This window comes from Corvus hawaiiensis, chromosome 8 (genome assembly GCF_020740725.1).
Source record: "Corvus hawaiiensis isolate bCorHaw1 chromosome 8, bCorHaw1.pri.cur, whole genome shotgun sequence".
NCBI lineage: Eukaryota > Metazoa > Chordata > Aves > Passeriformes > Corvidae > Corvus > Corvus hawaiiensis.
Window position 1 is genome coordinate 2,754,591 of NC_063220.1, and position 26,482 is coordinate 2,781,072.

Sequence of the window (26,482 nt, forward strand, 5' to 3'; positions counted from 1 at the left end):
GACAGCCTGGAGAAGAGAAGGCTCCAGGGAGAATTTCTTGTGGCCTTCAATATTTTAAGAGAGCTTGGAAGAAAAATGGAGAGAGGCTTTTATTTTCCCAGTGCCAGAGGGCAGGGATAGATGGAATATTGGGCAGGAATTGTTCCCTGGGAGGGTGGGCAGGCCCTGGCACAGGGTGCCCAGAGCAGCTGGGGCTGCCCCTGGATCCCTGGCAGTGCCCAAGGCCAGGCTGGACATTGGGGCTGGGAGCAGCCTGGCACAGTGGGAGGTGTCCCTGCCCCGGGCAGGGGTGGAAGGGGATGAGCTTTAATATCCCTTCCAACCTAAACCACTCTGTGACTCCGTGACAAGGGATGTTCCCTCCTGAGAAAGGGCCACAAAGTCCCAGATTCTCCCAAGAAGGCACAGGGTGGATGGATTTACATTTTCCTCAGGTTTCCAAATCTACAGCGGTGGGGATGAAAGGAGTGCACAGCTGTTGCTCACTAATTTCATTGTGTTAGAACCAGGAGGCAGCTGCTGAAGGCAACGGGAGATGAACTACAAACAAATATGAGATGGGACTTTTAATTTTGGCATTTGTTTTTCCCCACACAGGGAGTGATGGAAGTTGTGCCTACAAAAGCCATGCAGACAGGCAGCAAAGGCACGTCCACAGGGGAATGAATGCACAAAGTCAGGAGAACTAAAGTCTGGAGACAAGGAGCAGCCATTCCACCTCCCATCCAACAGATTTCCCCATCCAGGCCTGGGCAGAAGGATGCTGAGAAGGGAAGGATGTGGAGACACTCAAATATTAGGGCACCACTTCGACTTCCCAGAAGCAAATTGAGGAAGTGCCACAGCATTATCAAATTACAACTTTATTTCTGGGTTTTGGAGATTTCATCCTTTCCCTCTCTAACAGCCCTTCCAGTTACTGGGCTTTTCCATAATACTGACGGACACCCCTTGGATATAAAGCAGCTGCTAATTATGCTCCTCAACCACTGCTAAGTATTAATATTTAAAGTCCTGAACTTGTTTAAAAATTGAAGAAAATCAAAATGTGGTGCTGCTTTTAATGTTTTTTAATACAGTGTCCCCAAGCTATAAAGGATAGGGACATTTTTTACCGCACTGTGTTTTGAAGAGCCACAGACCAAGGGTTGAGAAGGACTTCACGTGGCCTCTGCTGTCAATTGTAAACTCATTTAATGTCATTATCAGGCTTCCCATACTTTTCATAACACAACTTTTTGAAATATCCTGTGCTTTTAGGATTTCTAGACTTTTCAAAATAACTTCTGTTCCTCTCTCAAGGTAAAACTCAGCCACAGACATTTTAATACATAAAAGAATTAGGTCTTTGCACAGTCGATCAGGAATTTAGCATATTCTTATTTGCACAAGGCAAGTTTCTAGGTCATTTCATTTAGAAAAAAATAAATAAGGGAGTAGAAGCTCTAAACTGTGAGCATATGGCAACATTTTAGGTGCCCATGATGTTGCAAAGTGCCTCTTTATGTCCCTTTTTTATTCACTGCCATCATATTTCTCTGTCGTGTATCAAAGTTATTAAGAGCAATTTTATTTTGGCACCTGCTTAGGGATTTTAGAAACTACACTGAAGAGTTCATTTCTGAACATTATGGCCAAAATACTTAATTTTGGTTTAGGCTCAGAGCACCAACAGAAATGGTGAGTTTGATTAACTTCTGTTTGCACTGTTCATTATTTCTCTCTTCCATAATTTTTTTATGATTTTCATTTTTCACTTGTTTAATACATTTAATTTCAGCTTGGGTTTTTTCTGTTAAGCATTATGCATTAGGAGCAGGCTGCTCTCTGGGCTTCCAACTTGAAGGCAACATGTAAAAGCACATAAAAGTCTGTATTTTGATGCTACGTTCAAATTCTAAATAGTTCAATATTTCAGATGAGAAAACCTCACTGAGGCTTTGGGAGTTTACTTTATAACATTGAGTGTTCTCCAGTTTGACAGAAAAGTTGCATTAAATCCTCCATCTAATGAAATCAATGTTGTATAAATAAAATATTATTCCACCAAAGAGCAAACAGGAATCAGATGCAAGTATCCCCATTATTTGTTGGATTTGCCTTTTTTTCTGCTCATAACTTGAGTTTGAAGATGGACTTCATGCTCATCCCAGATTTCATTAGGTGCTTAAATCTGAAACCATTTGTCTGAACGCAAGCAAAAGTATGACCAGATTTGTTATTTTTTACTTTTAAGCAGGGCAGGATTGTTTCCCTTCACCATAAAGCCGTTGGAGAGAGAACCCTGGAATTTGGGAAGGTCATAAAATAAATGAGACAAACCCAAATATTAACAAAGTTGGCAGAATGTTCCTTTAAAAATAATTCCCCCACACTTCCAGTTCCTCAAGACATCTTAACAAGGATGTAATTTCCCATTTGCTCTCAGTGAGCAAATCAAACAGGGTGATTTATTATTCAGATGGGCACAAAGGATTTCTGAAATGCAAAAAGAAGGGCTATAAAAGCACAAGTCATCAGTAATGACGACAGCCTGAACTGCCTTTCAAATATGAACAAAATGCAGCCATTTAGGGGCTCATACATCACGCTCTCCCAGCCCCTCATTTATTTCCCAACTGTACAAGCTGCATGAAAATGGAACCAGGGCAGGATTTGGCACCTACTGAGAACATCTTTATCAGGGAATTGATGCCACACCACGAGAGAGCAGCTCAGAATCCCCATCCTTGGAAGGACAAACAAGGATTTCCAACCACCAGTTTAGTTCCTTTCCCAAAACATCTGTGTGCTGAAAAGCAACTTTTCTGAACTATAAACACCATGAAAATATGAAAAAACTCCCACTCCTATCCCAAGAAAAATCAGATTTTCTTGATAAACATCTCCAGCAATTTGGGCTCCTGATGAGACAGCATTCAACCAGAACCCAAAATCTCAGCTTTAGCTGGAGAGACCTGCTGTTACATTTTTCATCCAATAATCTGTACAAAGGGAAGTTGAGAGAGAGAACCAAATCTTGCTCATTCTTATCCCAGTGAAGCACAGAAATAACTATCAGAGCTAATGAGGTTACTCAGCATTTCTCTTCTCCGAGCAGAAAACCCACAAAGAGCAGTTCCCTCAATCAGCTGTTTAATATTTCAGCTGCACACAGGTATTATGGGTATTATACACATATTCTTAAATCCACTTTATCTTCCAAATGTTCCTCCAAGTAAAGAGATGTGGAATTAGCACTTTATAGATAAAGAACACACATCAGCATAGGCTCAAACAAATTGTCCAAGCTCATGGAAAAGACTTCTTATGGAGCAAGACACTACACGACATCTCCCAAATTTCAGCCAAACATGACTCCAAGAGACTTTATTTCTCTGGCATCATAGCCAAGCAGAAAATATCCCTGTCCCAAAGCAAGGAGTACCTCCAAGGATTTGACTGCATGAAGACCTGTTTGAAATCCCAGCCAAGTCTACCTTCACCTCAGTGGAGCAGAGGAGATATTAAACAAACATCCCTCCATTTCAAGTCCAATGGCAGGTGGGAGTAAATAAATAAATAAACAAACAAACAAATAAATAAATAACCAATTTAGCCCAGAAAGCCAGGCAGTTTTCATCCAAAGGCATGGAAATAACCACCTAATTAATAGGAATGAAGGTTCAGCAAAGTGGAAATACTTGGTTTTAGCAAAGACAGAACGACAGCATTGGTCCCAAGTGACTACAGAGAGGAAAGGCACAACTTTGTCCACAGCTCTGTTTCAAATCAAGTGAACTTCACCCTTCTTTCACATCCCACACAGGTGGGAAGTTCTGCCATGAATTAGGCTGATCCTAAAGAATTAGGAATATCTCTGGGAATCCAGCTCAGGGATGTAGTGCTGGGACTTAAATCATGCCTCTGTTACAATTTACTTAACGTAGATCTGAAAATCCCCCTGGTGCTGCTTTTTCACCTTCCTTCCCCCCACTGGTGGTCCCTGAAACACCTGGCAGGTGACTCAAGCTCTGGCTGCCACGTGCTTTTCCCTGAGCTGCATCCGAGCTTGTTTCCTCCACAAGGACACCACAGACTGTTCCAAAAAATTACATTTTAGTGTTCCACTGCAGGACCTGCATGTTCTAGAGGAGCATAATCCTACAAAACAGCTGCTCAGCACACACATCCCCCCAGGCACAGCGTTCACTGGGAACAGTCCTTGAGCCAAAACCTGAGTGAGTGTGGGGAGGACATGCCAGGCTGGCCTTCCCACAGCCATCCAGATGTGTTCTGTCCCCTCACACTCTGCCAGAAGATGAAAATAAAATATAAAAAATTAAAAAAAAAAAAAAAAAAAAAAAAAAAAAAAAAAAAAAAGTAAAACCTGAAGTCTGTAACACCAGGCTGTGTGTGATGAGTATTTCTAAACACACACTGGTGCCTCCCCGAATTTATTATGCAATTAGCAGTGAGGGACAAGGGCCTCTTGCTGTACTTCTCCACAGAGAATGTCACTAAAAATCCATCCCACTGCTCTCCAATCCCTGCTTTTCTCACTCTCCCCAGAAGTCCAAGGCAAGACTTTCACCTGGACATGTCACATGAACGGAGCACTGCAGCCCCAAGCAGTGCTCACTCCTCCCTGACAGACACAGGGAGAAAAAGCCAATCTAGGGAGGTAGGACACTCCATTAGAGAGAAATAAATTTATAACCTAAACCAATTAAAATTAATTGTCTCTTTTCTCTTTGCATCATCCCAGGTTGAAGCCCAACCTCTCTCCCCACTCTCTTCATCTCTTCAACAGTTATGCTCAGCATTTTTAGAGGCTAAAAAATTGGCAAATGGGATGATGAAGCATTTCCAATTTCCCAGTGTATTTACTTCTAGGTGCTTTTACAGTAACATGAAGCATGATAATCAGGAGATACTTTATTTTACAGAAACCCTGATTTAAAAGATCCCTGTGTACACCAATGGTGTCAGCAGTTACACATGAATCCAGTCCACATCATAAAGTACTTTCTAATTCCATAAAAACCTCCAGAAGATGCTGTATAGTTTATAAGTGGGGCATATGCATAACGCTGTGCAAGACTAATCAGCTCTGAGACAACAGCTTCTAAATATCCTTATGGAGAAGACAAGAATGATGTTTAACTGCTGCTTCTGTCAGAGAGATTCTCCTTTCAAGTCACTCAGGACATCGAGCAGTAGTATTTTCTTCCAGTAATCATGGGCTGGATAAACTCACTTCTTCAGCCCGTGAAAAAGCAACAGCATCTCCTACCACTGATCTGTTTGCTCTGAGGAAGCAGCCTGTGTTATTTCAGATGTGGTCACCCTACCATGTAATTTTACCCACGTCTGTATTCAGGCTGCAGCCAAAACCACATTTATTTTCGTAGAGAGAAATCCACAGAGGACCTGGAATACAGCGAGTCAGCACTGCTGGAAAACAACACAGAAAGAAAAAAACAACAGTGTGGTGGTTGCTGTTGCATCAATAAGCAGGTCGATGTTTAAGTTCTTCCCAATGACGTCTTTGGGAAAAAAAAAAAAATCTCTGATAAAACACCATGAGAGATGCTAAGTGTGATCAAAGCTGTGACACTGGCTGTGCCACAGTCCCTGCCCCAGGGCAGAGCAGCAGGTGATGTGGAGGGCACACCCCTGGCACCCTCGTTTAGGGATCAGCAGCAGAGATAAGGAACAGAGGGAAGAGGGCAATGGGAGTACCTGCACAGGTAGCAGACAGGGAGAGCAGCGGAGCTGCCCTCTGCTGACTGTCTGGTTTGCTGAGCGCTGCTCTCATCCAGTCCTGCACAGCCAAGCCGCGACTGAACCGGGCAGGCTTTCCGTGAGTCCATCTCCACGCCGAGGTCCATGTGACAGCTGGATCCACACGGATCTCCTGACCCAGCAGAGCCCCGTGCCCGGCTGGCAGCAGCGCGGTGCCCCAGCCGCTGCGGCAGCACCGTCAATTCCGTGCTGCAATGGGCTGCTCCAGCTAATTAACTCCAAAAAACACCCAGGACTCGAGCCAGTGCTTCTGCTGCATCGTGTTCGTGGATGCCTGGACTCATCCAGTGCCCAGCTTGGCTGTCCCTGCCCGCTGTGGCGTGGGGGGTCGTGGTGGAACATTTTGGGCTGGTCCAGACGCTCTCATCTGCCACTTCAAATCAGGGGTTGCTTCAGTAACTCCCAAAACCAATAACCCTCATCAACATCAATGCTGAAGGCAGCGCTGTGACAGAGGAACTCCGTGGCCCACACCTGCTGGCACCTGGGCTAGGGGAGTTTCCTACTCAAAAGAATTTATTGAACAGCAAAACTCCTGGGATTCTCAGCATGGAAGACAGACCCACTGCTTCCCAACTTGGACAAATTCTCGTGCCTCTCATGGCATTTTCTGTCACTCAGGTTGAATACACACGACCTATTTAACTTCCAACTTTTTTTTTTTTTTTTAATGAAAAACATCACTGCTAAACCCTCTATAAAATGAGAGAAAAGGAGGAAAGATGGGATTCAAGTTTTACACGGATTATCACGTTTATCAATCCCCTCTGCCAAACTGGTTTGCTCTGAACTTGCGTCCATTTTACACAAGGTTTAAAAGCAAATGGGAGCAGCTACTCCTTTAGCACCTTAAACGCTCTCCCTCCCAATAAAAGGCAGCCGTGTAGCTTTAACCCAGCGCTTCGCTGACATTTCCAATGGATCAGCATCACCCACTCTGCGGCTGCTCCACTGCTCCCGTAGCGCCACTGGAAACCCGGGGTGCGCGGGGCTGGCGTGCAGGGCTCTGTTATTAATGAATCCCCGCGCAGAGAAACCAGAGCAATAACCAAGGGCTCTCAGCGAGCCTGCGAGCGGCGGCTCCGCGCTTCTCCCCTCACTGCGCGCGGCCGCCGAGCACCGCTCCATCCCACCTCCCCCGCCCGCCCCCGCCGCCAGCCCGGCCCCCGGCTCCTCCTCCCCGCTCCCGCCCGGCTGGGGGACGCCCGCCGGTCCCGCTCAACAAGTTCCCCTCGGCGGGGACCCGGCCGAGGGGACCCCCCGACAGCGAGCCCCCGCCGCAGCCCATGAGGGCAGCGGGGGAGCGCGGCGGCGGCGGCGGCGGCTGCGGCTCCTCCGGCGGCTCGGCGGCTCCGCGGCAGATGCGCCCCGGCGCCCAGGCGCTGACGCCCAGCTCGCCCCGGCGGCTGGAGGGAGATGCTCGCCCAGACCGCCGCTTCTGCGTGAGGAAGCACAAGGTAAGGCACCGACCGCCCCCGCCGCGGCTCGCTCGCCCCGAACCCCCGAAATTCCCCGTCCTCTGGTTCTGCCAGCGGAAAACTTCGTAGGGATGAGGAGGAAGGCTGGCGCTGAGCGCCAGCGTTATGCAATAGCGTATCTGCCTGCCTGGGAACAGCTCCTGCATCCAGTAACTTTCGTGACAGATAAGGAGAGAATATCCCGATACGCGACTTTCTTCTAGAAAAATACCAGTGTTTCTTTGCCTGCTCCCCTTCCAGCGGTGCCTGGGAGGGGAGAGGTGTAGCTGGAGGATTCTTGGAGGATGCACGAAGTGCTTTGGCTTTTCACATGGCTGATGGCGAGGAACTACCGCTGCTTATTAACTTCAGCCGTCCTAATGAAGTGTCCGTACAGCGGCGATGGAGGAACACGGGATGTGTTCATCCCTGAACTTGCAGTACAGCACTTCATTAAAAGCCCGACCAACCCAAAAATCCTCCTCGGGGACTGAAGCTGCTGCTATTCAGTGAACTGTGCTTATCGACACGCAGGGTTCTCCCGATTTAACACAGCCGAGTCCCGCATCACCATCACCGACCACACCGAAATCGGGGATGCCGTGGAAACGCCGTAGGAAAACGGGATTAAAGGTAGCAGGGATCCATCCCCAAAGTCACAGTCCTTGCATGCTGCAAGGCATCCCGAGCTTCCCGCTCTGCATTTCCATCTTGCCTGCCTCTCTAGTAAAAATCCTCTGCCGTGACCTCAGCGCCTGTACTTAATGCCATGTTTACGGAGAGTTACGGCAGCGAGGGGATGCAGGACTGCAGTTCCATGGGATCTGCCTGGGAGAGGCGGGGGGGCCGCCAGCCCCAGTAAAACAGGGACATCTTGCACTGCTGGAAGCAGGGAATATATTCCCTGCTTATGTCACCGTCTCCCGAGGGCTCCGTCCCAAGGGAGCTGTGCCCCTCTCTCAGCCACGAGCTGGAATGGGGAACGGAGCAGTTTGCTTTGACCTTGTGTGTCTAAGCAGCTTAAAATCCTGCACGGAGGAGAATTTAACTCATTAGGCTCTAAGAGCAGGAAGTTTGGGAAGACCTGGTTTTCCCGGCTTCCGAGAACCATTTCTTCTTCCCCAGCTGAATGCTGGCAAGAGCTAAGGAAAGGCAAACCAGTAACAGGTCACGTCTGATACAAACTGGGAATTTATTCCCTCCGCTTAAGTGCTGGATCGTGCTCAGATTTACAGGGCTGCCAGGAATGCTGCATGTATCAAGGTTAAAATCTGGCTGCTAGACAGAAAAACTCCTAGCTAAAAATAAATAAATAAATAAATAAATAAAAATCATCACATGATATGCAATTATGTCTTAGCCATGTAATGGGATTAATTTAATGTCAAATTCCAAGCCAGCAGACCAATAGTAAAAATAGGAAATAGGGAGAGGAACGTAGCTCCTCACTCCTGGTGTGATGCCTCTTGGTGTTCCACCAGCCTGCTCGTGCCTAGCTGTCTGGTCTACAATGATCTGGTCCCTCTGAGTACAAATAACAGTTCTAAATTAAAAGCTGGATTTTCTCCTAGCATTAAAAATTCATATTCAGATGAAAATATCTCAGGGCTCAGGTGTTACTAATTTATCACCTGGAGGGTGATGTTCTGCTATACAGTGGTGGCATAGGGTCCCTAATTCCAGGAGAAATCCATAATGTAGAGTGCTAATCCAGAGACTCAGACTGAATTGCTCTAATTCTAATTCCAACAGTTCTAAAATAAAATTTCTGCCCCAGAGTTTAAGGTGCTGTTGCACTGAAAGTATCCTCCCTTTACAGGATGGGGAAAGCTGATATTAAATCAGCTTTTTTAAGGGTTTTTTTTTTCTAAGGATGTCACGATGCCCTTGATGAAACCTGTTCTTTAGGACTCTGTCGCTATTAAGAATGTTTTTAACGAGATGCTCGAGATAATTGTAATCCAGGATGGAATCAGTGCCTTTCCCTGCGATTGACACATAAAAAACCAGCTGGGCAGGAGCACCACGAGAGAAAGTGTTCAGTTCCTTATTAAGAGGGCCAGCACTTAGCATTCAATGCACCCTGGTACTAACTGAGCTCACAAACAAGGAGCTCATGGGATCATCGCTGCCTTTTTTCCCCAGTTAACCACTGCACTGACAGCAGCATTTCTGCATGAGGGGCACACATTTCATATTCTGTATTCTAATCTGTATATAATTAACTCAGAAGAAAGAGTGGCTAAGTTCAGTGGCGAGGAACACAGGGGAAGGAAAATGTGGTGAAGAAGCCCAGGAGCTGCCCGAGTGCCGAGTCACGGAGTGTGCGTCACCTTCCAGACCAGCACCACCAGTGACCAGACACCACTGGTCACCACCAGCATGGACACTGCCTGGGATCCAAACTCAGCCAGGGATCGTACAGAAGGCATGGAAATACCAACTTTAAAAGAATTTAAAAGCAAACTTAGCCATGCTGGTCCTTTGCTGTGACTGATGGGGGAGAGAAAGCCAGGGAAAGCTGTGAGCTTGCCAGAAATCCCTGCTAAAATATAAGGCTACCTCCACAGAGCTCTTGAGCTGTGATGTCTCAAGGCCATTCCTTATCCAAGCACAGGATAGGGAGAACTAGGGATGTATAGTCCCATAATTCATGCCCACTTGAGGAAATGACAGTAAATCTAGAATATCTGAGACCATAAAATATTCACGTGATTATCTGAACTAGCTATTAATAAAAAGCTCTTATATTCTGCTTTATGACAGGCACGGTTTAAAGAACTGCTGAAAATTTGTCTAAGATATTAAAAAACATGTAAGCAACAAATCTATTTTATAGCCCAGTACTCCCTTGTATTTTTCCTAATCAGTTTGCAAATTAAATAGGCTTTATGAAAATGAAATCACGAGCATATTTTAAGGAAAAAAAATCATCTCAGAGTGGTAATTTCAGCGGGAGTTCCACATTCAGCCTTCTGAAAACTGGTGCTTGCTTAGAAAATCCTGAATAACCTCTGAACACACACACAGGTACGACTCCCTGGGTATGGACACTTGATTTTAAATTGTTATTGACCACACAGAATGTGCTCAGAGCTTTCTCTTATTGTAGTGGCACATCCCCATTTGAAGGCTATTTACTCCAATTTTACTACATTCAGGCAGAAAAATGATTCCTTAATACTCCTGAGAGCAGTTCACCCTGTTCATGCTTTTGCACAGCTCCGTGTCAGGGTGATCAGTGCCTGAAAACTGCTTCCCATTAAGACATCTCAGCACAAGTCTCACAGGCAAAGAGAACTGGGTGTAAAAATAACAATTCAGAGATCAAACAGCAACTTTTAGTGTCCTCCTTGTCTATTTTTCTCCCCCTTTAGTAGCACCAGACACCAAGCCTGATTTTAAACCAGTTCTTCCACCTAAATCCACTGGGTTTGGGTTTGATACAGAGGAATGTAGAGGAGTAAGGGCCGTTTTCAAAGTCTGAATCAAAAAGAGATGGATTAAAAAGACTGAAGGCCTTCAAGTCCTGCTTTGTCTAGGTGCAGATATGAACTTCTAAATCATTACAAGAGATTTCTGTCCTGGCAGGGAAGTGCTGGAGCTCTGTCATGTCACACTCCCCAGAGTTGCTGATACCTGGTCTCCGACTCGGTCCCTATCAAAAATAGTTGCTAAACATCTCCCAAATCCCAGCCTTAACTCATTTTGTGACATCCATGGGAAGAGAAGCAGGTTGCTGTTGTTATTTTTGCCTGCCCATGATTGCTGTAGCCTATAAATAAAGCCCACGTAGTTACCAAATTAAACCAGTTTAAAAACAAAAGCAGAGGAAGCTCTTTCCATCTGGCCTGAGCGAGGAGGAATTGTCACAAGCTCACAAAAAAAGGATTTACTTGTTTTGTGCTTTTTCCCACCTTCCTTGCTTGTTTTACAGCTACCCTTCTCTCTTCTTCCATTTTTTTTCCCAATTCTCACGTCAAGGTTGTGATCACATTGCTTGGAACAATTTGGTGAGGTCAAAGCTTATAAAGCCCAACCATGGCGTAAATGACTTTTAAAAACTGCAACAGGGCCTCTCTGATGCCCAATACAAACCCATTTAAGCAGGAGTGGGAATTCAGGACTGTATTTTAAAAGTTAATAACATCACAAGTAGTTTTGGTCTGGTCAGTTGCTTCCTGGGAGAAGGAAGAAGAGGGAATTCAGTAAAATCACTAATTTTGGTGTATTTATCTCTGAATAAGCACAAAATCTACAACAAGCCCAACGTCTCCTTCCAACCATTAGTAACTGGTTGTTCATGCCCATTTTGTTATTGTATTCATTATTCTCTCCGAAGAGAAGAGAAATTAATGAGGAGATATCCACAAGTACAGAAATTTAACTTGTGGATCAGTTGAATACATTTTTGTGTATCAAGGCCATCAGCAAATAAAACACTGTGATATCTCTACGGAGCTGACAAAGAGACAGATAAAACATCCCACTGCTGGAGAGAGTAATTCAGCAGAAATTATGCTTGAACTGCCTGGGAGCAGCGATAGCACTGATCCCTTCTGGAGACTGAACCAGAGTTGCTGAATTCCAGAGGAATCCGTGCGTTTTAGGTGGCTGTAGTTGAGCAAGCTGGTGAGAAGAACGTGGTACATTCCTGCATTCACAATTTGTACTAAAAGCACACAAAGCCACAAGAAAGGTGATGCAAATTATCTGTCTGGTGGCCAGTTGTGGTGCCTTTCCCAGCCAAAAAATATCCTTGAGAGGGTCTTTAATTATTACATCACTAAACTTCCTAATCATCCACATCCCAACCCATCCTAAAATCCAGAATCACGGAACGGTTTGGGTTGGAAGGGCATTAAGGATCATCTCATTCCAGCCCTTGCTATGGGCAGGGACACCAGGTTTATTTTAAGGTCTTAGTCCACATTTTCCCACGTCCACAAAACCTGGGAGCAACGTACTCAGCAACTCCACACTGTATTTGCTTCCCTCTTCATTCCCCACATGGTTCTTCCCACATGGCACCAAAACTGTGTTACCTGGAATGAGCAATTTCCATCAGCCCTCTCCCAGAGCCCTCATGTTTGATGAGAACCTGGGATTTTCAGAGTTTAAGACAACTTCCCCTCACACAAGACTTCGGCTCTTCCTTCCCAGTATTTCAAAAGCATCTTAGAACCAGCTTTGAGGAAGCCTTGCAGGTTTAGGGACTATAATTCCCCTCAGCAACTGAAGCTTTTTGCTCTACGAAAACTCTTTTTGGGTAACTAATGGGAATTTTTGTACAATGCTCCAGCAGGAGTCAGACTGATCTGTGCAATTTCCCCCACATCAGCATGCTCAGATCCACCTGTACATGGAAAATTCAGAATTCCAGCAGAACCAGAACCTGCTTGAAACCAGAAACTTCAGGAACGTGCTCCTCAGGAAGGTGAAAAATGACACAGCTCTTCTTATTTGGTGGCGACTGCTGCCAGCAGTGGAGTGCGAAAACGCATCTCCCAGACAGATCCTATTCCCCAATTAACATCCCGCTAATGATGTCAAGTTTTAGACCTAAATTACCCAGCTGAGTTGTTTAACAACACTTCACACCCTCCCAAGCCTGTCTGCCTGGAACCCTGCTCCAAGCAGGAAGAGCTGACAAAGCTCTGATGCCTTACAACCACTGACCCCAGGAAAGTCACTGTCGTCTCCCATTTGTAGGGAGCTCCAGCACGATGGGATCACCTGCATTCCCAGGGGAACGCTCTGATATGCATAGCAAAATTAAGGATGCAGGATCGAAGCCTAGAGCTGAGATGTGCTTATCTCCTTTTTCCTCTTCACCCAATGCTTGAAAATCTCTGATGAAGGAACAAAACCAGCTGCAGTTCCTGTAGGTGCTCACAGTCTGGCCATCCCTGGCAGTGCCCAAGGCCAGGCTGGGCGGGGCTTGGAGCAACCTGGGAGAGGGGAAGGTGTCCCTGCCCATGGCAGGGGTGGGATGAGATAATCTTTAAGGTCCTTTCCAACCCAAACCATTCCAGCACTCAGATCCCTCTCTGGAGAGCTCTGACAGTTTTACAACCCTGCTGGTCAAAGCTGAAGAGCAGAACTGTTTTTTCCCCCTGTCATTTGCCTGGTTTTTTTCTCCTTAACACCCACAAAACCTATCGATGTCAACTAAGAACAATTAAAACTTAGTATTCAACAGTAATGCCGATAAAGAACTGCCTTTAAGCCCTTGTTTTTACCAGCCTGCCCTTTAAATTATTTACCAGAAAGTCCCATAAAAATGAAAAAGCCTTCCAGTGCAAGTCCTGTGGCTTTTGGACTCCTGGAAGTCAGTAGTGTGAGCAGAACTATTAGGGATTCTCCTGGCAACCCATCCTCAGCAGCATCCTGCTCCTGCTCCTCCCCCTGGAGCAGGGACAAAGCCTTGCCCAGATTTACATGACAAAATAATACTAAAGAAACCTTCACTGCTCTCTTCCTCGAGCCAGAGATGCAGAGCTCAGGGAGAAAAATCAGCATCGCTCTCTTAACAGTGACATTATTTTTTTCCAGTACACTAAATCCCAGCAAATGTTTGAGATCAGAACACCATGAATTCACAGGGCGTATCTTGTGACATTGCATTTGTTCCACTGGGAACTCCCCCTGTAAGTCTACACTGCTTTTAAAGCAAGTGCAAATCTCCTGTTAATGGTACTATTCCTTGCAAAATTCTGTTATGGGGAAAAGAACCCTTATTTTCCAGAATTTTATCACGTTGAATGGATTCCTTTTAATTTTATGCACGGAACAATATAGGAAGCAACAAAACCGAAGTATTATTAAAATTTGTGTTCAGAAAGCATAGTAGAGATGTCAGAATTAAAGGAAATTGCCTCTACCAGCTGCATTCGGGGAAACTGGCTTGGTTTGTAAGGAAAATTTTAAGGAGTTTATCCTCCAGTAGATTCCTGTTTTATCTAAAAGTCTCCAGGCTTATTAAATCGTACATTTTATTTGTTGCCACTTAGTTCTAAAGCTGAAGCTCACAAGAGCATTTAAAGGCATTTACTGGGTATCTCAGCCATTAGCTATGATTTTCTACATCATTCTTACCGAGCCTGCCAATGGATGGGAGGGGGGAAAAGACAAATCCAATGCCATAGGATGCTGTTTATTCCGAAGGAAGACTTCCAAGGCACTTGGAAATGCAGCAGTAAGGATGACTTCGGTATTGAGCAATAAACAAGGAAGTTCAAGAGAGAGAAAATTCAAGTTCAGTGCCTCAGGGTTTCAAAACAGAGTTAAAAAAAATACTGGTTTGACATTTAGCAGCACTGCTAACTCTGTTATTCTGCATGAACAGTTCTGTGATGAAATGAAGACAGGCTGGGCTACCCCATCAGTTTTCCTAGTAATCCTCATCAGTACTTTCTACCCCATAAAAACTGGGAATACCTGCAACCCTCAGATTTATCTGGAAGTCAGAATTTCCCCTCAGTCTTTTTGTATTAAAGCTCTCCCAAAATTTCTAACACAGGCAAAGTTTCTGCAAACAACTTTTATAATTAATAACTGCCTAAGATAATCCGTATTTTCCAACTTTTTTATCATGAGAGCCTTCTTTACTGGACATTACTTTTAGGATGATACTCTATAATTTTTAAGTTTCTAACATAATAACACTGTCAGCTAATTAACAATTAGATTCCTTTGAAAAGAATAAAAATACTCCTGATTTAATGGAGTCAAAATGTATGGGATATTTAGAATTAACATTACGTTTCTATCCTGGATTTGTTTCTATGAAGTAAATCTGAGTTTCTTTCTGCTCTTTATTTTTAACAGTACAATTGGATGAATATTCCATGGATGCACTTATGACTTATAAACATCAAACAGTTTTTGAAAAGTACGTGGTTTAAGGTGGTATTTAGGCATATAAAAATTACATCTGAGGCAGTGGGGATTTCTCAGGAGAACGTCCAGCCTGGAAATATTCAGAAGCCTAAAGATGCTGCACATCACTTCCCACTTTCCACGCAAAAAGCCAATTATTTGCAATTCCCTGCATTATTTTAAGCCAATCCATCCATCCACAAAATCCTGTGTGCTCTTAATACGTGCACAGATGTTTCCAGCTGCATCTCCAAAGCCTTCATCTGCTCTGGAAACCCAAGCACTGAAATCTGTGCCTTTCATCTGCATTGGGAACCTGCAAAGTTTAAGCCCACTCTGTGTATTAACACATCCTGAATCTGCCTCTGTGTCATAAAACTGAGAGAAAATGAAAATTACAAGGTGAGCTCCAAATCTCCTCTCCCCTCATTAACCAATCAGTCTGGAAATCCCACACTGTAATTCTCCTCACAGAGCAGTGACTCTGCAGAGTTTGAGATGCAGAGGGAAGGTCCTGCAAAGATTTGTACCCCCTAACTGGTGGTTTCCATAAGTACCCTGATGATTTTATACCAACTTAAAGCCTCTCTGTGCATCACTTTTTAGTTCTTATTATTATCGAATAGTTTATTTCCATATTCAAACATAGAGGGATGCTGCTTAAGGGCAATCAGTCACTAGTTTATAAAGAAATCAAGGCTAAAAACTGAAAAACGAAGCTTGTGATTACTTGAATATTTAGTTTAGCAAATCATCTCTTTGTTTGGAGTAAGTACAGATAAAAAGTTGAACTCCATTATCTGCATGTAATTGGCATCTGGAACTAAAATTCAGATTCAAAGGCTTTATTACCCCCCTGACAGCACGAGCCATAAACTGAGAAACTCCAGCTCAGTAGTTTCCTTACGTACTCAAAAATCCTTCAGAGAAGACGCCGTGGCAGTGCCTAAATAAGCCAGAATTGGAGGCAACACTTTGTCCAAAACTGAAACAAACCAAGCAATATTCTATACAGTCTTCCCTGTGAAGTGTTTAACTCACAATTGACTCCTTGCTCAACTGTTCTTTTATCAGCTGAGCACAGAGAGTTCCCCTCGGAGACACCGGGATCCGAGCAAGGCTTCAAAAAAAAGAACCGAGTTCTTTTGGTTGTTGTCATTCTTAATCACAGATATCTCTAAAGTTATTACTCCCAGCTCCTAGTGGGAATAGAAAACTCTGGATCAGCTAAATCAATCAGGCCTGTGCAGTTGGGAAAGGGAGACAGCAATTTGGTGAAGAATCAATTTATTGGCTATTAAAGATGTGCTTAAAATTAACTGCAGAATAAAGTTCCCCATTTATCTACTCCGGAGGGTATCTCCAGACTCCTGGCTTCAGCTGGGTTATGGACTCCATTAATTCCATGTGAAGTCATCCCAAACAAAGTCAGCCATCCTGCAGCCCTCAAAAACGATGGGATTAATGTGAGAGGTGAAATAATCTGAAAATTGACACAGGTCACAGACACCAATGAAATATCAAGCCAGTACTTGAAAATAAATCGCGTGTTAAAGGATCCTGCTGTCAAATAACCAAGTGCCCAAAAACTCACTTTGACAACTCCAAGGAATCCTAAGACATGGTTCTAAAGGGTGACTTTCAGAGCCAACAGCCAATTTTTGTAGCCTTTTTGGATAAAAATGTGGTTTTTTCAGCCACAATCACAGAGTATTTCACATCTTTGTGAATGCAACATTTTGTTTTTGCCACAATTTCTTGTTAGCACAGGAACTCCCACTGGCAGGTTTGAAACTAATGGCTGTAATGGCTGTTGTGTTCTTGTATTGAGGGTTTTTTGGTCAACTCATTCCTTTACCAGACTGTTGTGGAAAATTTGCTTCCTGTAGTTCTGAAGTGCAGAGTTTTGGGGTTTGACAGCAATTTTTACAACAGATTTTAATGTGGTCCAGTTGCAAGCTGAAGGACTGGGTTTGTATCTTACACACCAGTTTATTCACTAAAACATTCCCAAATATCAGCCCTAGATAGGCAAAAAGATGGATGTCTGTACTCCCTCCTTACTCTGTTTGCAGAGTGTCCCTCAAATAAAGGCATAATTTCACTCACAGACACAATTATAATTAAAATACAGCCCAAACCAGCCAGGACAGGACACTGATGTTCCCCTACAACCGACTCCTTATTTAGGGTTTCAACCAGAACAAAAATTCCTGACATTCAAATGTAGTGGATTTATTCCCCTCAAAATCTGTCCCTGTTTGTACCTCATGTGTTAAAGGCACGGGGATTACTGATCTTATCCCCTACTCTAATTTTATCTTCACACTCCCCCCTCAGAATTTCCATTTTATTCCCCCTTTTCCCCCAAAACAGGAACTCAGTCACCTTGGTATCAGATCCTAGGTTTGTATATATGAAGTATCTGGTTGAAAACCAGGATCTGGCAATCTCAGATTCCATTATTTGAATGTTTCTGTCCTGAATTTTTCCCTCTTTTTGCTTCTTCTACAGACTTTGTACTACAGAGTCACAGAAAAACTTCTTCCCCCTCTCCAGTGACTGCAGCTCCCTCACCACTCCCTGAGCATCCCAAGTCAGACAGAAAAAGGCAAACCAGGGGGATTCTGGAATATTTCAGTTCCTTGTTCACCAATTACCAGCGCCAGGGAGTTAAAACATGAAAAAATCATTAAGGACTGACACATTTTCATGAGACTTTTGACCCAGAAGTCCAGCCTTGGACTCTCTGCCATGCACATCTGTGTGTATCTTTAGGGAAATGCTACTAATACTTTTAAACCTCATAAACATCCAGTTTTCCACTGAAAATGATTTTCCTCTTAAGCTTTCTTACTTTAAATATAGCCTAGTCAAGGATTCACTCCCTTGTGCCCGAGTTGGCTTTCTAAAACATATGCTATTATGGCACTTAACTCTTCAAGAGCTTCACATATTTTATTAAATAGACAAAGGAATTTTAATTAAAAACATATTTCAAATACACCTGGAAGTCCCTTTACTTGTTTTACATTGTACTCCTGAGTCCCTCTGAGGGTTTAAATAGGAGATACATGCAGAATATTTGGATTAAGTGGGAATTTGGTAATTCAGCAAGTCTCAGGGAGAAATCTGTGCAACGGGAAAGTAAAAATTACAACTTCAAATGAGGTGTAAAAATGAAATCTTAATTATGCAGCTACTACAGATCCCCTATGATCGTACAACCACTGGGGTTTGGGGTTTTTTTTTGGGTATGTGCTGCATTAAGCACTTGGCATCTTCTCCTCCTTGAGGAGGGGCTTATATTCCAATGGCAGATTAAGTAATTTCTGTGAATCATCACAGGTTTGGAGGTTTTTTTAGTGCTTTAGGATCTTTTGGGATAAGCAGCTGTACCATAAAAGCACATTACTGCTTCTAGGAAAGGATGAGTTGTTTTGCATTTGAAGCAAAAGCTTAATTGATGCACCGCTGACTTCCTCCAAAACTTCACTAGTTCATAAATTTTACACATCCAGCACTACCAACCAGTTGCTAATAATTAATCTGTATTTAGTTTTAGCCATGAGGTAATGTTTTATAAAAATCCAAATAATGACACCTCCAACGACCAATTAATTTCTTGCAAAGAATGCTGAATACATTACACAGCAGAAATGTGTTTGGTAAGCAAGCACACTCTAAAAATAATGCCAGTTTGACACTTCTTGCTACTAAACATTTGCATTAAAGGAGAATTAAGGGTGGGCAGAGCTCTAAACTGTTCTTCATTTGGACAAAGACACTTGGTTTTCAATTTCCCTGTAGTTTGTACTAACTATCAAGTAAATTCAGAGGACTGGCTTCCTGGGAGCACATATTCCCGAAGTAAACTGCCTCCTGGGAAGCCCTGGCACGACAGCCACGGTCCTGTCCTGGCAAAATAGGTGTGGAAAAACTTCCAGCGCCAGGAAAGCTCCTCTCTGAGGAGCAGGTGTTCACAACAGATCAAGATAAAAAGCGCAGTTAAGGTACAAATCTCTAGAAAATCACCAAGGGCTGCGACTCGAGAGAATCGAGCGCACCGGTCACGACTCGCAGCCATTTCAGCGGGATCAGAGGAATGTGGCCCAAATACTGCAAAGACCTAAGGGGAAAAAGTGACATTTCTGTTGTAACTTGAGGCTTTTTGCACTCTTCTTGGCTGCAGGCATCATGGTGAGTAAGGAGCCCAGCAAATGCTTACTCACCGCCTCGGACAGCGACGTCGAGCCTGCGGCTTCCCTGGCGCTGGAGATGAAATACGCGCTGGATCCCAACCGGCAGATCAAGAAACGGAACAAAGCTCTCCAGGTGAGGTTTAAGGATATCTGCGAGGCCCAGAACGAGCAGAGGGACAAGCAGCTCTCCACCTCCTCCACGCAGGACCCTGACAAGAGGGAGGCCAAGGCCATTTCCTACAAGACAGCCTATCGCAAGTACATGACGGTGCCCGCCCGCAGGTCCATCCCCAATGTCACCAAGAGCACAGGAGTCCAGACATCCCCTGATCTCAAGAAGTGCTACCAGACCTTCCCTCTGGACCGGAAAAAAGGGAATATTCTGAAAAGCGCCTCGACTGTGGACACACTACCGAGCGAGAACAACGGGTTCCTGATCGAGGTGAAGGACAGGGAGGGCCGGGGCTCGGGGGAGGCCGCGGCGTGGGGCAGGAAGGCCGGCAGCCTGCAGACGGCCGAGTTCATCTCCCACATCTCCGAGCGCCCCGCGCACGACAACGGGGCCGAGGCCTGGCCAAGCAGCGATTTGCACAGTTCTCCCAAAGAGCCGCCTCCTCCTCTGCCCAGCTTGGCCGAGCCCGGCGAGGAGGAGCTGGCGCGGCCGCCCGGCCGGGGCAGAGCGGCGGTGGCACGGCTGGGGAGCGAAGAGGCCACCCAGCCCCTCCACGGGAGGGTCTTCAAGACTGAAGTGGCCACCGTTTACCTGCCGGCCTCGCAGCCCGACCTGCCCGGCCTGGGCGACTGGGGGCCGTGCCCCGAGGAGGACGACAAGAGGACGGTGCAGCTGAACGGGGTGCAGCCCCCGGCCAGAGATGCCCGAGTGTGCGCGGCACGGGCGCAGTGCCCGGCCCCCGAATGTAGTGACCAGAGCCTGCAGGTCAACGTGGCGCCCATGGAGGAGAGCCAGCCCTGCCGGACGGCCGTCGCCGTGAGCCAGGAATGCCAACAAATCGTGCCTCACACCGAAGTTGTGGACTTGAAAGCGCAGCTTCAGATGATGGAGAACCTGATCAGCTCTAGTCAGGAGACCATCAAAGTGTTGTTGGGTGTTATACAGGAGCTAGAGAAGGGAGAAGCTCACAGGGAAGGGTGAGTAGAAGCTTTTTTAATGAGTATGAGCTGACTGAAATGTCTTTTCCATCAGTGCTGCCCGTGAGTTTGCAGATGCCAACGCGCCCCCGCCGCCGCGCACGTGGCGCTTCTCACACGGAGTTTTGCTGCTCTAGGAGAAACCTGCCAGCAGCATTCAGATTGCTGTCTGCTAGTCCCAGGGTGTAATTAAGTAATTATTTAACGAAGGGCCCATAATACATCTTCTTGTGCCTTTTCTAAGGAGCACAGAACGAGCCGCTCTCCAAACAGGATTAGCGAGGATGTTTTCACATCAGCAACTTGCATTAGCCATAATTCCTCACACGGCATGAAAAGCAGCAGCAAAACCTTAATTCTGTAAGAGACTTACCTTTTTAAGATTAAGGGATATTATTACAACTCCTAATATAATTCCATTAATGGCATATGAATCTCATCTGGTTTCCTTGCACCTGCATTTTTCGTGGCATTTCTTTCAGAAGGAAATGAAAGGAGAATTTTGAATATCAGTGTCTTCTTCAGAGCTTTCACACAGCTCTAAACACAACAAACCCAAGCAGAAATAAACAAAATTCTGCTTATCCCTAACTTTCATTATTTAAATCAATCCATAAGCCATTAAAAATATTAGAAACTGTAACTCAGTACAACCTTTAGTCTTTACCTGGACAGTTCAATCCATCTCTTATATCACCTTAACAAACATTTTGCAGACTGACTCACCTTAGTTCCCTCATCTTTATTCAGTGAACACACCTCACAATGTATGTGTGCTGTTTGTGTGTTTTGAAATATTTCTGTAATTAAATCCCAATTTGCCAGAAGAAATCGGGATTTTAAAAGGAAGAAACCAGCAGCTTGTGCTACTTGAAGCAAAACCTGCTTTCATTTGAGTCAGAAAGGTACACCTTTAATTTAACTTTCTTTAGGAATGTAGAAATCATGTGAATCATTAAAACTCAAAATGTTCGGCATTAAAAAGCCATCTTAGTTGGATCCTGCTGTCAACACAGCCTTTGTGGTTTTAGTTTATTTTACAGCTGGTTGTATTATTATTTCTATCCATATAAATTGTCGCTTATCTAGATCAAGGACCTTATCAAGTCCTGGATATTCAGACTGGGACGTTTCTTGACCTACCTGAAAGCCACACAGGCTTCAATGATCTTAAAGCTATTTTCCAACCTAAACCACTCTATAATTCTATTTTTTTTTAAATTACTATTCAGAAAAAGAACTCCCCTGACTTTCTTAACTTAGAGAAACTGCAGGAGCTTTGCAAAGAAGTGCCAAGCTGCTTTTCAAACCACAAAATAGAGACAACTATTTCATCATCATCATAACTCATCAGCCGCTCGTCGACAACCCTGAGTGCACAAACACCCACACCAGCCCCCAGAGGCACCTGCTATAAATACCTCTGCTTCCTCCATACAATTAGCCATCCCTATTTTCTCCTTTCCCAAAGATAGTACAGGCACAGGTGCAGCAAATACAGGTTTTTTTATTGCCCTGACAGAGCAGAGCTGTTAATGCAGCCTACATTAGGAGTGTATCCCTGCCCTCAGTGCAAAACAAATCTTGGCCAAACTATCCAGGATTGTCTTCAAATAATTCCCCTGCAGCTGTCAGCCTCACAAAGCTGTATTAGCTCTAAAATGGTGAAATTATCCATAAATCCCAGTTCAGAACATCTCTACAGCCTCTCAGACACTCGGACTCATGTACTGGAGTTTACAAGATTCCATTTGGCCAAAAAGAGCCTATTTATTAGCACTGCTTTCTACTTGGAGCCCCTTCCAGCTGCTCCTGCACATGCTCCAGACACGTCCCAGACTTGCTCCCTCCCTGCTGGGCAGGAAGGTGTCAAGATGGGGAAGGAGGGAAAAGAAGGGAGATGCACACTTGTGTATTTTCCAATCCCTGCACTCCAGATCCCTCTAATTTTGTGGCTGCGAGATGATTTGGAAAGAGACTGCACAGCTTTGTGCTCAGGACCTTCCCCAGTGATCCCTCTCCCGAGCTGGGAGAACACTCTGTTCTCCTGCAAACACCAACACATCATTAACATGAAGCCTGTCTTTATCCCCAGCTCCCTCAAATTACACAACTCTTGCAATAATAGGCTGCCCCATCCTTTTATTAGAATAATTCTTGCCAAGTGCTGCATTCATCCTACAACATCTTTACCACAGACCCTGTGTAAACTATTACATATCTCCTCAGTGTCAGCATGTTGAGCTTTTTTCCTGCTATAACCAGGTTTAGGTCAGTTTATATCAAGAAGTTAAAGCAATTCTACTGTTTATTGTAGCATCTTCCATCTGCTAGAACAGTAAGAGACGGTCTGTATTTATGGAACTCTGCTGCTTTTCTGATGTACATTAAATTCCTTAGAATAGCATGCTACAAGAAACAGATACAACTAACACACTGCTGGTAAAGAAAAAAAAGAAAGAATATGACGGGGGAAAAAAACCCACCAAAAGCAAAAAACAAAGCCCCAGCTAAATTTCTTAATCAGATTTTTCTGCCTTTAAGGAAATCAGTGTTCTTTAAGTGCTGTTGTGGTGCCATGGGACTGGTGCTCAGCGGATTCATTTTCACTAATATGCTGTAGGTCCTGAACTGCTATTACTGCAATTCATCACTAAATGAGTCGATGCCAGCAGAATTGTAGCAGCATCTCTGAAGGCAGCAGTCTCATCCTTTGGGTGACTATCATGTGTGCTTTTGAAAATGTCAGTGCTACATCATCTGCAATTAGCAGCAACAGCCAGCACTCAACTCTGCTTCCAGGGAAGGGGAAAGCCACTGGAGCAGGAAGGGAAACACAGACCCCGTGATCCCCATCCCAGTATCAAAGGACATTATTAAAATTCTGTATTACGTGCATCATTATTTACTAAATCTTTGGCAAAATGGCTGTACTGCCCTTCTGTCTGGAAGCTTCTACAAAAAAAGCACATTACATCCCAGCAAACATTGCTGGATGCCTTAAGTCATGCATGAAGGAAGTGCAGAGCTGCAGCTTCAATTAAGAGTCCCAGCTCAGAGTTAAAAAGATGTTGAATATTACATGATGCAGGGTGCAGCTTTACAACACAAACCCGGTTTTATGCTCCAGTTTTATTCTGATAAATTATCAGTGATCTCACTTTACAGACATATTTGTGTTCAGATAGAGAATTTAGGAAGCCAAATGTGTGGAGCATCGCTAAGGCTGACAGGACTGCGAGTAAAATGGGAGTTAATCATTCTGAAACCTGGCTAACAAAGATCTGTGAAATACGTAACAGGAGATGAGCACATAATCAGAAATACTTTGCTGCTGGAGAACAGCAGTGACCTGCCTTTTAAATCCTTCCTGTGGAAAAGAACAGTAATCTGGGCCCTCCTCATTATACAACAAATCAGCAATTTTAATAAACAAAGTGCTCAATTTGCCACACAAAAACAAGTCAGAGTATTTTGACTCTGCCAGGCCAAATGCCACACATTAGACAAGAGTTAAATGAACCTGTTTCAGAGCTAATTTATATTCATCTATTAGTCAGCAGTGGTTCAGGAATTTAAAGAGCTTCTCAACAAACTCCTTCGAAGAGGCTTTGAGAGAACACGTTGTCATGGATGGAATTTAAATGTCACTTCAGGCTTTCCAATGACTAAGGGATTTTTGTGCCTCATATTCTCATTTCTGAGCAGAAAGTAAGCCCATAAAGTAAGCCCATAATGTGTGTCTGGATGGAGGTTTGCACCCAAGGGAAGAGGAGAGCAGGGAGCATCCTCACCTGAGTCCTGCCCGAGCAGCACTGCCAGCACTCATCCTCAAGGTCATCCAAACTGATCCTCCTGCTCAGCACTGATGGCAAGTGAAAGTCAGGGAGCCAGAGCAATTATTGCCCAGACTGTTTGCTCTGCTCCCTTTTGGGAGCCAGCCCAGCTATCCAGAGCAGACCAAGGAGACAGAGCAAATCAATGCAGGAACAACCTCTGCTGTCCAACTCAATCCACCCCCACACCAGCCAATACCTTCCGAACTTGGGAGTTCCTTGTTTCACATCTGGAGAAAAGGAAGCTTAGAAGAGTTTCCAAGAGCAGAGCCTGTGAAAGCACAGCCTTTGGGAGTGATGTGCCAGCTGCAGGAATGATAGGACAGGGCTTGGTTTGGGACTACCCCCCTCACTAGTTTTGTTTTGCATTTTTTTCAATGGGAACCCTGGCAAAGGAAAGGTTTAACAGGATCATTTCTAAGAGAAAACCTGGAAATGGAGGGAAGCAATAGATAAGCTAAACTACAAAAGACAGCTGCACTACAAATAAATACAGGAAAACCAGAAAGAATACAGCAAATTCCATCTGGGATGCACAAATTGTGTCACATTCTGAGTGACTCCAGGTTTTGGGAGACTCTAAGAGCAGTCCTTGGGAAGAGGACTGTGATGAGTGCCTTCATTTCCTGCTGTGACCTTTACATCCATCCATCCTGCCTGGAATGCCCTCTGGAATGGTCACAACTCATTTCATTATCCCCTGAGACCACCTCCTAAATTCTTCCCTCTTCTCTGTCACAGGAGCTGCTGTATTTTGGGGTGTGCATCATTTAGAGATCGCTCCCAAACACAGATACAGCCAAACACCTCAGAAATTGTAACAATTCACCTTCCTGAGGCAGAGCCAGGAAATCTCTTTGGATGGATCTTCCTTAGTCGAGGAAAAGGAGGAATTTTTCCACAAACCAGAGCTTTGTGGATCTTGTGATCCTTGGGCCAGTGACGGTTGAGTGGTGCTCACTCAACCCAAAGCAGGAGCAGTACTAAGACACCAGAAGTCCATTTATCTGCCCTCACCGTAAGAAATTTGGTTTTCCAAGCTCTAAAGCAGCCCTTCCCTGCTCCCCCAAGCACAACAGGAGCAGAGCAGGCACACACTGACCTCCCTCACCACTGGAACTGTTCCATTATATTCCAAAACTCCGTGGAGGTTATTCCAGTACCTGCTGCCAGTCCATGGGATCTCCTTGACCCCTCTTATTTAAAATTCTCTTATGTAAAAACAAACCAACCAACCAATGAAAGCTGATGATATAAGGCTGACCACTGAAATATCCAGCATTATTCAAGGCAAAAAAACCTAGCATCACCCAAGGTTTAACCTCAAATTCCATTTTTTAACCTCACATTCCATTTTTTTCTGAAGTAGCTCCCTAAAACCAATCTGGAGTTGGATCTCCAAGGGCAGGTACCAGGAGTAGCTCAGAGCACAGTATTTCACAGGCCTTCAGAACATGATGAGATTTATATTTTTGATAGCATTTTTCATTAGAGTTGGACACATTTATGCTGGGGCTGAGAATCCAAGTTTCAGATCACACTGTCAGAGTGGATAAAAAGGGCAAAGTCTCACAGTTCACAGACATCCTGGAACATTAATGTGTAATAATTCAGAGTACCTGGGTACTATAACATTGAAGATAGAGAGCTCTTAAATAACCCTGCTGTCAGAGCCACTTTCTATCAAGCCTTTGTGAGGAATAGAGTGGTGGGAGGTTTTCAGCAAGGAAATGAGGGAAAAAAAGGAAAAAGTGAACCCTTAGCAACATCCAGAATGTGGGCTAAACATAAAAAAAAGGAACAATCTTTTTAGCAAAGTTACTTGGTATTAGTACTCTGTTTTCTCCAAAAAAAAATGCCACTAGGAACGTTCTGAGTCTCAGAAAATACAACTGATTTTGCTAATATAGTCCAGCTTTTTATCTGCATATACTGTACAGGCACAATTTAATGGAAATGTATTTGAAATACTGAGAAAAATAATTTGATTTCTATCTGGTTGCTATTCACTGGACTTTTAAAACCAAGATGAAATGTCATTCCCCACCACACCTCCCTGTTCCAGCCAGGATCAGCAGCTTCAGAGTGAAATTAAGGTTCAGGACTTTTCCAGCAGGTTGGCTGCAGGGAAACACAGGCCAATAAAAGCAAATTCCCACTATTCAAATCT

The 26,482-nt window shown here is 44.4% G+C and overlaps 2 protein-coding genes across 3 annotated transcripts in view; one reads left to right on the plus strand and one right to left on the minus strand.

Annotated features, from left to right (window-relative positions):
* Window positions 1–26,482, minus strand: part of DOCK1 (dedicator of cytokinesis 1) — a 265,620-nt gene that overhangs the window by 130,982 nt on the left and 108,156 nt on the right. The gene's annotated exons all lie outside the window — the stretch shown is intronic.
* INSYN2A (inhibitory synaptic factor 2A) overlaps window positions 6,969–26,482 on the plus strand; it is a 40,344-nt gene continuing 20,830 nt past the window's right edge. The window contains exons 1-2 of the mRNA XM_048312103.1: window positions 6,969–7,244; window positions 19,318–20,476. Coding sequence (XP_048168060.1) covers window positions 19,323–20,476 — 1,154 coding nt within the window. The 5' untranslated portion in view covers window positions 6,969–7,244; window positions 19,318–19,322. The remainder of the gene's footprint in view (window positions 7,245–19,317; window positions 20,477–26,482) is intronic.